This window comes from Bufo bufo, chromosome 1 (genome assembly GCF_905171765.1).
Source record: "Bufo bufo chromosome 1, aBufBuf1.1, whole genome shotgun sequence".
In the NCBI taxonomy this organism is placed as follows: domain Eukaryota; kingdom Metazoa; phylum Chordata; class Amphibia; order Anura; family Bufonidae; genus Bufo; species Bufo bufo.
This window is the reverse complement of record NC_053389.1, coordinates 755,260,732-755,276,913: the sequence shown is the minus strand read 5'-3', so window position 1 is coordinate 755,276,913 and position 16,182 is coordinate 755,260,732. Positions and strand designations below refer to the sequence as shown.

At 47.6% G+C, this 16,182-nt stretch overlaps 1 protein-coding gene across 2 annotated transcripts in view; it reads left to right on the top strand.

Annotated features, from left to right (window-relative positions):
• The first annotated feature begins 965 nt into the window (after nt 1-965).
• Nucleotides 966-16,182, top strand: part of GGCX (gamma-glutamyl carboxylase) — a 52,890-nt gene continuing 37,673 nt past the window's right edge. Inside the window, exons 1-4 of one of the 2 annotated variants that reach the window (XM_040414520.1) lie at nt 966-1,087; nt 5,293-5,514; nt 12,464-12,622; nt 12,848-13,013. In XM_040414520.1, the coding sequence (XP_040270454.1) occupies nt 1,066-1,087; nt 5,293-5,514; nt 12,464-12,622; nt 12,848-13,013 (569 nt within the window). In that variant the 5' untranslated portion in view covers nt 966-1,065. Of the gene's footprint in view, nt 1,111-5,292; nt 5,515-12,463; nt 12,623-12,847; nt 13,014-16,182 lie in introns of both variants that reach the window. The other variant, XM_040414521.1, reaches the window with a different exon arrangement.

The window sequence follows — 16,182 nt, the reverse complement described above, 5'->3', positions numbered from 1 at the left end:
GTTCTGGTGCAGGGGTGACATCATGTGACAATCAATGACTTCAGTGGTGCATCTGACGAGCATCGTGATTGGCTGCTGCGGTCATGTGCTCCGTAGAACCTGACAGATCTGCAGGCCAGGATCAATTAATCTGAATGCAGCGGTGACATTATGTCACTGCTACAGCCAATCAATGACTTCAGTGGTGCAGCCCACGAGCATAGTGATTGGCTGCGGCGGTGTTGTCGACCACTGAGCCCGACCCCGAGCAGCGGTGTGGGATCTGCCATGTAAGTACTTACCAATTGTTTATTGCAGGCAGATCCCGGTGGCTTCCAGTTTCCTCCTAAAACTGGACAACCCCTTTAATAAGTCTCCCTCATAGTGTGAAACCACCTCAAGGGCACACAAATGTATTTTCTTTCCGTGTCCGTTCAGTTTTTTTTTTTTAGACCATATGCAGAACCATTCATTTTAATAGGTCCCCAAAAAACGGAAATTACTCCGTGTGGATTCCACAAAACAATAGAACCTGTCCTATTATTGTCTGCATTACAGACAAGGATAGGACTGTTCTATTAGGGGCCGGCTGTTCCGTCCTGCAAAATACGGAATGCACACGGACGTCATCCGTAAAATACATACCGAGGTGAGCCCTAATATTGCAGATTATTTTCAGCAACCTGATGTAACATTTTAGCCAATCCTTTTCACACTATGGTGCCATAGATGGGGCGCTCTCTGCATGGTACTTAGCAGACTCTCTCTAGGGTGGACTTCTCACAGAGGGGGGTCTCCAGGACGAAGCAGCCGGAGCCGCACGTATCAGGCGCCTCACCCTCCGCTCCCCCGGGGACCAGGTAAACACGGGTTACACAACCACATACTTGGCGAGTACCAGCCAGCGCTCTGAGCTGGCCACGCCCTCGTCAGAAAGTCAACCAATCAGAGAAAAGTTACACTCTAATCTCTAGCGAGGCTTGGAACGCTGCCGGAAAGATTCGGACCGTCTGCGCATGCGCGTCAAGTGGGACACGGTGGTGCCTTAGTGGCACTTTTTGGGAGAGGAGTTGCAACCTGGCAGCAATGGAGCGGGGAAGAGGAGCAGGTAAAGCGATCTGTCTGCAGATGGTGAGGCCGGGGCGGGCATGGCACACTGCACCTTGATGTGGGTGCAAGAGGGAGACAGGGTGTCATCACTGGAGATGTATTATTCATGGGTGTCAGTCAGTAGTCCTCATTATTATTTATATTAAAGCACCATTATTTCAAGGTGCTGTACATCCAGCCGGGGTTAGACATATAAAAATACAAAAGGCAAGAAACAGACTGGTACAGAGGGGTAGAGGACCCTGCCCCCAAGAGCTTACAATCTATATACTGTCAGGAGCCAAGCAGAGCACATCAGTAGTCGCTTCCTCTGCGGCTCCAAGACTGGGGCAAATCCATTGAAAGCCATAAAATTGGTGGGAAAATGTATTAAAAATGTCAAAATCTCTGGGTTGTGATTGCAGTGTGATGGATTGTGGGTAAAATGGGGCAATAATGAGAAGGCGCATTACACGTGAAGTGTGTATTAATATATCCGTAATAGGTTCCGTTCACACGTCTGATGACATCCGTGACAAGATGGTTCATGCATGAAAATGCCACTAAAGAACGCCATGTTTGGTCCGCGTGTCCGTTTTTTGCCCTCTGTGTGCCATGTTTGGCTTATCTGTCCCCCATGATGTTCACAGTCCCATAGGCTATAATGTGAATCAGGGATCCGTAATCACCGGCAAAATAGGGCTTGCGTCCGTCCGTGGTGTCAGCACTGATGTGTGAATGTACACTTTAAAGGTAATGGATATGTGAGCGGTCCAGGGAGACCGCGAACCGCATACGTCCACGATTCACTGACATCTGAATGAGGTCATGATTATGTCTGATTCTGAGAGAGCAGAGTGCCAACCAATATGTCTGCCTTATTATGTGCATCCTGAACAGTAAGGCCCCATTCACATGGACGTATGTATTTTGCCATCCACAAAACGCAGTTCCGCAAAAAATACAGATGATGTCTGTGTGACTTCCGTTTTGTTTGCGGACCTGTTGTAACAATGCCTATCCTTGTGTGCGTAATGGACACGAATAGGACATGTTCTATCTTTTTTGCGGGACTGCGGAACGAACATTTTTTGCGGCTTTATTGAAATGAATGGGTCTGCATCTGTTGCAGAGAAAAAATAGTGTGACGGAGGCCTAAATTGCTTGGCCGGGTTGTAATGGGGGATTAGGGGATCTGTTGCTGTATCACTAGGTAGATTTACCATTCTGGAGTCTGGGAAAGCTGAGTGACAGTGAGTCATGCTCACTATGATTTCCAAAAGACACAGATGTTGACACCATGATGCTCACTACCTGGAATCATGGCGGATGGAAGGTATGTGTCACCGAGGTTCCTGGCCTCGGTGAAGTAAGAGCCGGTATTTTATGTGTCAGTGGCAGCTATTGCTCATTGACACCTTGAGATTTAGCATGGCTGTCATAGCTGATCTGGGATGGCTCTTACTGGGAGTAGTCAAAGTGCTGGGTGGGTGACTACTCCCCATGTTCCAATAGCGTAAGGAGAAGGAACTTGCACTCCTAGTACTTGAGCGAGGTGCTGTGGTATACGGCAGAGCCCTTGTATATTTGTAGAGAAAACCATTCACACTCTTGAGAGTTTAGATATGCCAGGTGGATTTATTGTGAATCGTACACTCCAAAATGTGAAATAGGTGCCAGCAACATTTGCAACGATGGGCAAGAAAATAATTCTGCTGGTAAGATTACAAGATACTGCCCCAATCGGGCATTTATTGCTCTGATATTAGAAACTTGTGTCGCGCCGTGAGTAGTATGGAGAGCTGCGATGTTTCAAGACGTTTTGGTCATATGGGACCTTTATCAATAGATCGCAGGCACAGAGAACTTGACGGCTACACGTTTTAATGCGTTTTGCACACGTGTGAGAAAATTCGGCATGTTTGGTACCCAGACCCGAACCCGGACTTCTTCACAGAAGTTCGGGTTTGGGTTAGGTGTTGTGTAAATTTTATTATTTTCCCTTATAACATGGTTATAAGGGAAAATAATAGCATTCTTAATACAGAATGTAAAGTAAATTAGGGGTGGAGGGGTTTAAAAAAAAAAATAAAAAATTAAACTCACCTCATCCACTTGTTAGCGCTGCCCGGCTCGTCTTCTTTCTTCTTCTTTGAGGACCTGGGAGGAAAAGGACCTTTGGTGATGTTACTGCGCTCATCACATGGTCCATCACCATGGTGATGGACCATGTGATAAGCGCAGTGACATCACTACAGGTCCTTTTCCTCCCAGGTCATCAAAGAAGAAGAAGAAAGAAGACAAGCCGGGCAGCGCTAACAAGTGAATGAGGTGAGTTTAATTATTATTATTTTTTTTTAAACCCCTCCATCCCTAATTTACTTTACATTCTGTAAACCATGTTATAAGGGAAAATAATAAAGATCGGGTCCCCATCCCGATCGTCACCTAGAAACCATGTGTGAAAATCGCACCGCATCCACACTTGCTTGCGGATGCTTGCGATTTTCGCGCAGCCCCATTCACTTCTATGGGGCCTGCGTTGCGTGAAAAACGCACAATATAGAGCATGCTGCGATTTTCACGCAACGCACAAGTGATGCGTGAAAATCACCGCTCATGTGCACAGCCCTATAGAAATGAATAGGTCCGGATTCAGTGCGGGTGCAATGCGTTCACCTCACGCATTGCACCCGCGCGGAAAACTCGCCCGTGTGAAAGGGGCCTAAAGGCGAACAGGCCGCCTATGGACTTGATGAGGCTGAACTGCTAACAGGGTGTGAATTAACACCCAGGAGAAAAGGTGACTTTTATTGTTTATGGACTTTCCTTGTGTGTGAACAGACACCAAGCCTCCTGCGTTTTGTGATACACCAATGTGTGAATAAACACCGCTGTTTGATTCAAGAACTGTGTACTTTGCCTCTACACTGCATCCGCTAGTCCTGTCTAGCAGAGCGAATCCCCACAGTATATTGACATCATATAGGCCCTATATGGGGAACACCCCCCATCCCAACAAGAGCTGCCTGACCCAGCTGTCTATGTATTACATGGTTTCCATTCATTTGCATTGCTCTCTCCCCCCTCCCCTTCCCAGTTCATCATTGGGGTTTCTAAAGCTAGACCCGGGGATCATCAGCCAACTTCACTTTTGAGAGTTGGCAATGTGAGAGGAGCCCTTTAAAGGCAAATTTTCTAAGAACAGTGGCTGCATTCTAAATCCTAAAATTCTGCTCCCCTCATCCGCACGTCGTGGCGAGGGCACGGGGACACTGGGGGCATTCTTTAGTACCTGTCAGGTTTTTACACTTGTGTGTTTTCAAGCATTAGGATTCATGTAGCCATCCCGGCAGTGCAGAAGGGGGCTCCTGTAAAGAGGGGGTCTCAACGATATCGGGAACGTAAACTACAACCGATCATATTAAGCAGTAGATTACGGTTTTATTTCTATGTGGAGTGAAATTCCTTTAATCCAGCATTTAATAATCCAGAAATTATCTATGTCTGATTTCAAGCGCAAAACTGCGGTGTAAGTATACGAGCGCCCACTACTGAACAGTGGGGTTTAATTAGAGCACGCCGCAACTCATACAGCCACCTCTGGATCCAGCACCCATCCAGAATGGGGCCCTTTTTAAGAGCGCAGCATTCTCCATTTACTTCTATGGAAGGTTGAAAAACAGCCGAGCACGCTTAGGCTGTGTTCACATCTCTGTTTTGGAGATCTTGCGCAAATGCCGGCTGTCGGCAGGACAAAAAAACGTTGCATGCAACAGTTTTTGTCCGTCCGGATTACCGACGGACATCATTGCAGTTAGTGGTGATCTGGCCGTGAAGTAGAGGATCTGCTCTGTACCGAAACAGCCTGCCGGAGATGTGAATGGAACGCCTATAGAAGTGAATGGAGATAGCTGCGCATGCGCCACCAACTCTCTGTGCAGCGGCTTTGAAACAGGCTCCAGTTTTCAAGGTAGGTGTGAATTACAGAAATGCAACTGGCATCTGTTGGTCATCTATGATATATACTGTGGATACCCTTTAAATGTCCAGACGTGAATATCCCTTTAATTAGTCATTTTGTCAAGGAAAGTTAGGTGAGCAGTAATGTTGTCAACCAGTTTTCCCGTGGGCAGATGTAACTAGGAGTCTGATGTAATTATCTTAATTTTCTTAAATTTTTCATGCAGTGAACGCCTATATTTTTTTTTTCTTGTCTTCCAGCAACCATGAAATCAGAGGCTTCCCAGCTGAGACAGCGCAAAAGTCGCAATGTTACGTCTGCGCCAGAGCGGCCCAAACCGCGAGCACGTCAAGAGAAAGGCGGTTTCATGCGACGGGTGTTTGGTTTTGATTGGTCAGATCTCTCCAGTTGGCATCGGTTTGTGAGTCTGATGAACCGACCCACTGACCCCGCTGGCCTTGGGGTCTTCCGCTTCCTCTTTGGTGAGTTCTTCAACATGAATGTTGTGGACGGTAATCTCGCTCTGTCCTGTGCCGGCCTTTCATCATTCCAGTGCGGGGCTGGCCATTTTCCACAGCACATCCTTAGGAAATCCTCCTCTTGTTATTTGCTTCACTAGTTTCTTTTTTTTTATATAAAATGTATATTAGAAAATCAGAAGAGAAGACCTGGAAAACGTTGTGTGATTGAGCTGGGACTAACAAAGTATAAACCGCTGGTGGTGCTCAGTCAATGATCACACAACCAAGGTGGTGCCCCCTTGACTTTGGGTTCTGCAGGAGGGTATATGATGAGGCAGGGTCTTATTAATACGTGTTGTCATCTCCTCTTGCTGTCATACAAGCTGTCTCTCTGGCATGGTAAGGGTCATACAGGTGCTGGATATCCTCCTGTGGTATGTTCTTTGACCCATAGTTCAACCAAGGTAGTTCTTGGCTGCTGTCCATGGAAGATCATTGCCCCATCCAATCCCAGTCCTTCTCAATGGGTGGAGATCAGGCAATCAAGCTGGCCATGGCAGCTGCTGGATACCCTGAAGAGCAGTGGAAATGATTCCACGATGTCCTGGAGATACCAAAGGCTGATCAATGTTCGCTCCACAAGTGCCAGACGGGAAAAGCTATGACAGGTAATGGTGTCCCACATCATGGCACATGGTGTGGTCCTGTGTGTCTCCGCAATAGGCATGATGGCAGTAGGTGCTCTCCAGGTCTCCTGCCAACTCTGATGCAGCCATCTTTAGTACCACAGAACCTGCTGAATGTTATCGTTTGCCAATGGGCTCTCTCCTGGCACCAGTGCAGGCGATCTTGGCGATGATGAGAGGTCAGTGGCAAACAAGCTAGGGGTGTGTGTGAATGGAGTACTTGCCATATGGTAAAATAGACTTTTATCTGACCTCTTTTTTTTTTCTTCCGGTAGTGACATTGCGGATACATTAAGGCTGCTTCGTGGTAGTCCTCTACCATGACTGATAATTACTTCATGGTAGCCTAGACTTTTGACGGATCCTTCATTTACACCTGTGCTTTACAAGACGTTTGATTTTGCAGTTTGAGCTTTTGCCTGTATGGCCGCCCAGGAACAGATGAGCTGTCTACACAATGGACCAGAGGTCATCCCCCTCCTCATCCTCTATCCTGTGTGTGTTTGGGGGGTGGGGGGGGGGGATTACTATTGTGCAATGATAACCTAACCTTTCATCCGTTTACACAGTGCGCCCTTATGGAGGCACTCTGCCAATCTCAGACGACACTGATGAGAAATATTTACCTAATGACCAGCGTCCACCAGATCGGTTTACTCTCCGTGCCCTCACCGCTCTACCGGATCACATGAGCACTTTTATCTGATCTGGACGAGATACTGATGTTTGAACATTCATTTCATTTATGCTTTCTTTATTTTATATTTTCACTGTAGGCATTTATGGCATATCCATTTACCTGGGCAGATTATCTGGAATGAACGCTTGTTCTTGATAATCGCACATGTGCCACCGATCACCCGACACACGAGCGAGATGCTCATTAGTGGAATGATCCCTTCCATTTCTGGCAGCACATTACAGTAGCGATCATTCATCCCATACAGTGGAAATAATTACTACATGTAAATGCAGTGATCGGGAACAAACGCTCGTCCTCAATCATCGCCCTGTTTAAATGGTCCCTTGGGGACTCCGGTTCTGCCACCTATAAGGCATTTATGGCAGATCCGGTGGTTATGTCCAAGATGTTTTTTTTTTTTATCAAATCATTTTTATTGATTTTCTTGGTTTTATACATAAACAAGAAATAAAAAAAGACAGTAGCACATTGTCATTTGTAAAGATAAATATATACCCAGTTGGGTACAGCAATTGTCAAAGACAGAACTTATACAAGAAGCTAACCCAAACCCTCCCTCCCCTGAACCGCACCATACCACACCCATACCATCTCCCCTACTTTTCCGACCTGGAATAATATAACAAAATAGCAAAGACAGGTGCACGCTGCGGTCTTACTAAACCCTCAAACTGGTTTTAAAATTGAGAGATTAGTCAACATGTCCTACGGTGTAGAACATGTCTAAGCCCGGGCACCACGCCAAGGTTTCTCAAGTAGCCCGGGACCTAACACTCTCCTAACTGGGCCGTGTGGGCAATACCAGGAGCCAGTGCGCAAATTACAGGAGCATGAATAATATACAGCCTGCCACAATCCAACCAAGCTAGAATATCACCAATTACCTACTAGTACTCCCCCCCCCCTATTTGAAAGGAAAAAGGCGTCTGGGTGGCAGTCCTGGTACCATCAACCACGGTCCCCATATGGAGTCAAACTTTTTACTAGTGCCTCTTTTATAGTATACTCCTCTCTCTAGCCCTGTTATCACATTCATACCTGCTATGAACTCCTCTTTGGTTGGCACGGTGTTACTAATCCAATATTTGACTATTAATTTCCTAGCCTGATATAGTAGTCTACTTATGCCAATGCTAGGTCCCTCTGAGGAATCATCTTGTGGTAGGCCCAGTATACATATTAACGGCTCAGCCGAAAGTCTTATTTTATATACCTCAAAAATAACACCCAGTACTGCACTCCAGAAAATGCCCAGGGCAGTACATTCCCAAAACCTATGCATTATGTGCACCTCAGGAATACCACATTTAGGGCAGTTAGATGTGTCACGTATACCCAACCTATAAAGGAACATGGGCATCTTATAGACTCTATGTATCAAATATAGTTGTGATAGTCTGTGCTTCTCACACAATGATAACAAGGGGCTCATAAATGGCTTCTCCGACCATTGGGAATCAGTTAAGGGACCCAGATCTCGAGACCACTTCTCCCGTACTGATAATGGGAAACGTTCCTGGTGAAATGACAGCAGTAGTTTATAAAAAGCAGAGATCGCCCCTTTAGTTTCTCCCCCTCTTCTAATTTGTTCTGCCAACATAGAAGTATGTATGGTAAGGTCAGTTACCTGAGGGTCCATTCACACGTCCGTGGCACGGACCCCCCATAAAACTGCCTATTCTTGTCCGCAATTGCGGACAAGAACAGGACATGTTCTATTTTTTTGCGGCCCGGATGTTCGGGGCCGCGCTCCGGAAATGCAGATGCGGAGAGCATATAGTGTGCTCTCCGCATCCCGTTCTGCCCCATTGAGAATGAATGGGTCTGCACCCGTTCCCGATATTGCGGACCCATTTGCGGACGTCTGAATAGAGCCTTAGTGTGCTTCCCGTTGCCGTATGGCGGACCGCATTTGCGGATCCGCAATACACGGGCGCCGTTCCGTGGCCATTACACATCACGGATGCGGACCCATTCACTTCACTAGGTCCGCAAATCCGGAGATGCGGAACGGAAGCACGGAACGGACCCTACGGGAGCACTGCCGAGTGCTTCCGTGGGGTTTCATCCCGTACTTCCGTTCCGCAAAAAGATAGAACATGTCCTATCTTTTTGCGGAACGGCCAGATTGCGGACCCATTAAAGTGAATGTGTCCGCGATCCGCTGCGGCTGCCCCGCGGGCGCTGTTCGTGCATTGCAGCCCGCATTTTGCGGGCCGCAGCACGACCACGGTGCGCACACGTTCGTGTGCAGGGGGCCTTTAATTCTGATAAGTTTGGATTATTCCAGAGTGGAGTAAGGACATGACATTCAGAAAGTTTTGTGATGTCTTTCAATTTCTGCCAAACTTTGCAGAGGAGATCTATACTTGGGATATTGTCTGGGGGACGTATTACCGAGCCAATTTCTAGTATATATCCAGGTGGCCTCCCTCCCATCAAATAAGACACCAACTCGCCCACCGGACCCAGGCTGTCCAGTTGACCTCAAGTTTTACACTGTTGGGCTTGTGCCGCTAGAAAGTACAACCATGAGTTAGGAATCGCTAACCCCCCATTGTCCTTATCTCTTTGTAGAGTTTCTAAACTGATTCTCAGAGATTTTTTTTGTTCCATATCGGGGATCTAAATTGACCTGGAATTTTATAAAAATGGCACATAGGAATCCCCCTAGTACTATTAGGCTACATTCACACGTCCGCAACGTGTTTTGCGGATCCGCAAAACACGGAAAGCGGCAATGTGCGTTCCGCATTTTGCGGACCGCACATTGCCAGCACTAATAGAATATGCCTATTCTTGTCCGCAATTGCGGACAAGAATAGGACATGTTCTATTTTTTTGCGGGAACGGAAGTGCGGACCCGGAAGTGCAGATCCGCAATTCCGTGTCCGGGCAGCACATCGTGCTGCCCCATAGGAATGAATGGGTCCGCAATTCCGTTCCGCAAAATGCGGAACGAAATTGTGGACGTGTGAATGGAGCCTTATGCAGTATGTAGAGGAACTGTGGCATCAGCACCATCTTAACTAAGTTAGCTCGTCCTATGACTGAGAGCGGCAGTTTACACCAACTGGCTACTTTCTCAGTGCTTCTGTCAAGTAATGGAAGCGACCCCCCCCTTCCCCCCCATCTCACTTCTAGACGTCTGCAGATTGAGATATAGTCTCCTGATATTAATGGCTGTAGACTTACTCGGCATAAAGCCACTTTGATCACCATGAACCAAGTTAAGGATCACTCTCACTAATTTATTAGCCAAGACTTTGGCCAAAAGTTTGTCATCTGTACATAGCAAGGATATGGGCCGATAGGCAACACTATTATTATTGCCTCTTCCATGGAGTCACGTAATTTGCCTATTGTTTCTGCCTGTTCAAATACTGCCAAAAGTTGTGGCAATACAAAATCCTTCTATTTCTTTAGGAATTCCCCTGGTATGCCATCCGACCCTGGAGTCTTCTCATTTGGAAGTCCCTTCACCCCCTCCTCAAGCTCTTCTAAGCTTAGCGGTTCTTCAAGGCTTGCTCTCTGTTCCTCTCGCCTTCTGAGAGGCGCGAGAAAGTTCTGGATCTCACTTTCACTACGCTGCAATCTAGTGGAATATAATAGTTTATATAGTAATCACTGAATACCTTCAGTATGCCTGGACTTGTATCTCGGATACACCCTATATAGGAAGAACTCTGTTGAGCCCTAATATTAGTAGCCAGCATGTGCCCCACACTTTCTCCCTCCTCAAAGTACTTTTGTTTCCAAAAGAACCTCTTGCGATCTGCTACCTCCAACTGATGTTCTCTATACAGCTGTTGTGCCTCGACCCCATTAGACCGATTTACTTCTGTGGGGTTTTCTATATGTTTACACTTAGTGACGGTGACTCTGGACTGCCGCTCCTGCAACAGGTCCCTAGTTTTAGATTTGTGCCTTTGAATACGTTCAATGACCCCCCCTCCCCCCCCTAACAAAAGCTTTAAAGGCATCCCAGACTAGTATCAGGGATGTCGACCCAATATTAAAGGACATCAATTCCTGCATTTCTGCCATTACTCCCAAAGGATCCTGCAAGATTGTCAGCCAGAAAGGGTTTAACCTCCATAGGCCTCGGTTTCTCACGGATTTAGGATTTAGGCTTAATTCTACCCTTATAGGAGAGTGGTCAGAGATACTTCTGGGTAAATACTCAATTGTTTGCACAAGTCTCATTACCTGCTGGTTGCCTACTGCTAGGTCAATTCGGGACAGTGTGTTATGGGAAGTAGACTAGCAGGAGAATTGTCTGACTTTAGGATTACGCATCCTCCGTATGTCTCTGAGCTCTGCTTCCATGAGTATTTTTGCCATGCTTGATGACAGCACCTCTTCCATGCCCATAGATTCCTTTTGTCATATGTGTTTCTGATAAGCATACAATGGCAGGTCGGAATTGCCGCATCGAATTAAGTACAGCATGTCTCTTGGATGCGTCCCCGAGACCCCTCACATTCCAGGCTTACACATTAACCCCCATCATCAAAACCTAGAAATAAATTTTCCCTAACGCTCCCCCTATCTCCCATATCCTTCTGTTTTGGCACGTAACTATGGAACATTCCCGTAGCAGAAGAATAGATACTGGTGCGGTCGTGATGCGGTTCCCCAGAACATACAAACAGAATACAATCAAAGAAGCACTTTCCCCTTTCCCCTGCAATTGTGGGTTCAGTTATGTCTTGTGCTGGTACTGCAGTATTGGCTCCCTAAGCAGCCGCCATATTTATTGTGGCCTCTCCATCTGCCACTTGGCCCCCTGTACTTTCTGGACTGTTATTGCAGTTGGTAAGAAGGGGATGCACCAAATGTCCAGTGTCTCCCCTCTGTGATTTCTCAGGGACACTTGGGGCATCTGCAGGAGCCACTCGAGCAAACTGCTCCACCTCCGCTGCCCTTATCTCCGCTCCAGCGCCATCTTGCCTTGCCCGCACTGCAGGTCCGCTCTCCCTCCCCTCCTTCTCCTTCTTACTCTGACGCGTCATACTTCTCGTTTCTGGCTGCTCCGGTCTCCCGTACTCAATATCGTCGTTCAGGGGACTTGTTCTGTACGATGTTGTATGGATGCAGGAGGATTTGCAGGATTCTCGTCCGGGAGCGCGAGTACCTGCGTCCTCTTACATGTCGCGCCAGGCCACGCGCCCCTCCAAAATGTTCAAAAATTAGCTTTATAATCTAGTCACCTGATGTTCCTTCATATCATGGCCTCCCCAGCCCCACCAACAGCCGATCGTACGGGTGCTGTGAATTGGACTCCCGCCTGCCTAATATTGATGGCCTATCCCTGTGATGGCTAACCTCCGGCACTCCAGTTGTGGTAAAACTACGACTCCCAAGATGCACACTTGCTTGGCTGTTCTCAGAACTCCACAGAAATGAATGGAGCATGCTGGGAGTGGTAGTTTCACCACAGCTGGAGTGCCAGAGGTTAGCCATCACTGGCCGGGCCTATCCTGAGGATAGGCCATCAAAATCAGAATCCCAGATAAATGATTTTCTTTGCATGTATTCAGTTTGCTCTAAATTCAGTAATCCCCCTTGTCTCTCCCAGGCCTGCTTATGTTTTTGGACATCCCCCAAGAACGAGGCCTCAGCTATCTGGACCACAAGTATCTGGATGGGCTGGATGTTTGCAGATTCCCTCTCTTCAACTCCCTGAAACCTCTGCCTCTGGACTGGATGTATCTAACCTATGTCATCATGTTACTGGGTGAGTGCCTAAACTGATGTAGACTTGTAAATTCACCCCTCTATTATATTTTAGACTCTTGCAAAGATGTATGTCCGTATGTTTTTGGAGTGTTGAATGTCAGCATTAATATAAAATACTCCATGCAGAAGGGGTTGGGTTTGAACCCCCCCCCATGCTATAAGACATGGTTGTTAATATACTTGCTTCTTGTCCCCATCAACCTGTAGTGTCTCTCTCCTCCAGGTGCCCTCGGTATAACTCTTGGGTGCTTTTACCGCCTCAGCTGTCTATGTTTCCTCCTGCCATATTGGTATGTGTTCTTCCTGGATAAGACCACCTGGAATAACCACTCTTATCTCTATGGACTGATCGGCTTCCAGTTCACCTTGATCAATGCCAATCGCTACTGGTAAGACTTGCTGCGGTCTTGTCTGTTCTGCTTCTTGTACCTGCTGATTGCATGCAGAGGTGCGTCTAGCCCAGGGGTCTGCAACCTTTAAGACATAAAGTGCCACTTGGACCCGTTTCCGAAGGAAAAAAAAAAAACTGGGAGCCGCAAAACCATTGCGACATTTAAAACAAATATAACACTGCATATATTGTTTCTTACCTTAATGCTATATACAGGATCGTGCAGTCAGCTGTCAATCTGAAGAAAAAAAGGACTTTTTCACTTAACAATGTAAAATATATTTTTGCAAATTAATAGCCAATTAAAATATTTAATTTACCTTTACCAGACCCCCACCAATCATGTGCCAGTAATACCAGACCCCCACCAATCATGTGCCAGTAATACCAGACCCCCCCAATCATGTGCCAGTAATACCAGACCCCCCCAATCATGTGCCAGTAATACCAGACCCCCCTCCAATCATGTGCCAGTAATACCAGACCCCCCCCCCAATCATGTGCCAGTAATACCAGACCCCCAATCATGTCCCAGTAATACCAGACCCCCCCAATCATGTGCCAGTAGTAATACCAGACCCCCCCAATCATGTGTCACTATACCAGACCCCCCCAATCATGTGCCAGTAGTAATACCAGACCCCCCCCAATCATGTGCCAGTAGTAATACCAGACCCCCCCAATCATGTGCCTGTAGTAATACCAGACCCCCCCCAATCATGTGCCAGTAGTAATACCAGACCCCCCCAATCATGTGCCAGTAATACCAGACCCCCCCAATCATGTGCCAGTAATACCAGACCCCCCTCCAGTCATGTGCCAGTAGTAATACCAGACCCCCCCAATCATGTGCCAGTAATACCAGACCCCCCCCAATCATGTGCCAGTAGTAATACCAGACCCCCCCAATCATGTGTCACTATACCAGACCCCCCCAATCATGTGCCAGTAATACCAGACCCCCAATCATGTCCCAGTAATACCAGACCCCCCCAATCATGTGCCAGTAGTAATACCAGACCCCCCCAATCATGTGTCACTATACCAGACCCCCCCAATCATGTGCCAGTAGTAATACCAGACCCCCCCCAATCATGTGCCAGTAGTAATACCAGACCCCCCCAATCATGTACCAGTAATACCAGACCCCCCTCCAATCATGTGCCAGTAATACCAGACCCCCCTCCAATCATGTGTCACTATACCAGACCCCCCCAATCATGTGCCAGTAGTAATACCAGACCCCCCCAATCATGTGCCAGTAGTAATACCAGACCCCCCTCCAATCATGTGCCAGTAATACCAGACCCCCCTCCAATCATGTGCCAGTAATACCAGACCCCCCTCCAATCATGTGCCAGTAATACCAGACCCCCCCTCCAATCATGTGCCAGTAATACCAGACCCCCCCTCCAATCATGTGCCAGTAATACCAGACCCCCCAATCATGTGCCAGTAATACCAGACCCCCCCAATCATGTGCCAGTAATACCAGACCCCCCCAATCATGTGCCAGTAGTAATACCAGACCCCCCCCAATCATGTGCCAGTAATACCAGACCCCCCCAATCATGTGCCAGTAATACCAGACCCCCCCAATCATGTGCCAGGAATACCAGACCCCCCCCAATCATGTGCCAGTAGTAATACCAGACCCCCCCAATCATGTGTCACTATACCAGACCCCCCCAATCATGTGCCAGTAGTAATACCAGACCCCCCCCCCCCCCCAATCATGTGCCAGTAGTAATACCAGACCCCCCCCCCCCCCCCCCCCCCCAATCATGTGCCAGTAATTCCAGGGCTTCCCCAAATTCCCCAATCATGTGCCAGTATAATACCAGGGCCCCCCCATTATGTATACTATTAACCTACAAAAAGGCAGCTCTGTCAACTTAGACAGCTATAGTGACCACTTGTACCACATCCAGAGTAAACTAAAAGCCAAACAAGTGGAGTGTTATATCAAAAGATGTCATTTATTATAAAATATAAAAATTGGAGAACAACAGGATGTTATACAGTTACACGGAGAAGCACAGGGTAAGTCACATCAGAAACACCACCATGGAACTGCGCAAAATAAAGCACAGATAGGCGCGACCAAAAGATAAAGCTAAGGCTCTGGGAAACCAGATAGGTGTCACATATAATGGTCTCCCCATTAGGGGTATAGTACACAAGGTACCGCAGACCAAATGAGGTAAACCCAAATCCTTAGCTAGCATACACGGAATGATATGGGCACCACATTCAGCCAAAGGCAATAATATAATGAATGAAAATCACTTGGCTGATCTCAAAAATAACTGGCGTGCGCCTAAGTGCAAGGGACCCAGTGTGGATACATACAAGGGTGCCCCGCACGCAGAGTGGAACCGTGCTAGTACCAGGACGTACCTGAAGACATGGTGGTGGGATGAATGACAAGCCCTGGGCGCGAGACCTCGACGCGCGTTTCACCTCAGCGGCTTCGTCAGTGCCTCTTCCTGCCTGTGTCCCGACTCCAGCGCCGACTCTGATAGGCTGCCGGCTTAGTAGTGCCGGCAACCTATCAGAGGAACAGGAAAGGGACACACCTCCCTGCCCTGCTCCTCCGCACAGCCTTCTGTTTGTATCGCTGTCCTGAGGACGGTGATACAAACAGATCACTATGGAGATGAGCGCTTCGCTTCCACAATGGAAGCGCTCATCTCAGTGCCTGCCCCGCCGCGGCAAAGGTTCAAAAGAGCCGCATGCGGCTCCGGAGCCGCGGGTTGCCGACACCTGGTCTAGCCTATCTGCTGCCTGAGGCAAAAATTTAAACTGCACCCCTTCCCCCATGCCAAATTCTCAGCCTAACCCCTACCATCCAGCCCTACTGTTAAAGGGCTTCTATCATCATGGTTATTAAACTGGCTGACTTTAGACATGGCCTAATGCAGGGGTGTTACTAGGTCAAAACATTCGGGGCCTGGGCCCCTGATGTTTTGTCCCATGCCCCGAATGTACTGCCTGCCTGTTAGATATAACTGTATTGCCATCCTCAGGACGGCAATACAATTGAATCAAATGCACTGCAAGAGCTGAAGGACCTGTGATGACCTCACAGGTCATGTGATCAGTTCTAAATGCAGTTGCTGAAAAGGACCTGGGATGATGTCACCATCATGTGACCAGTGCAGGAG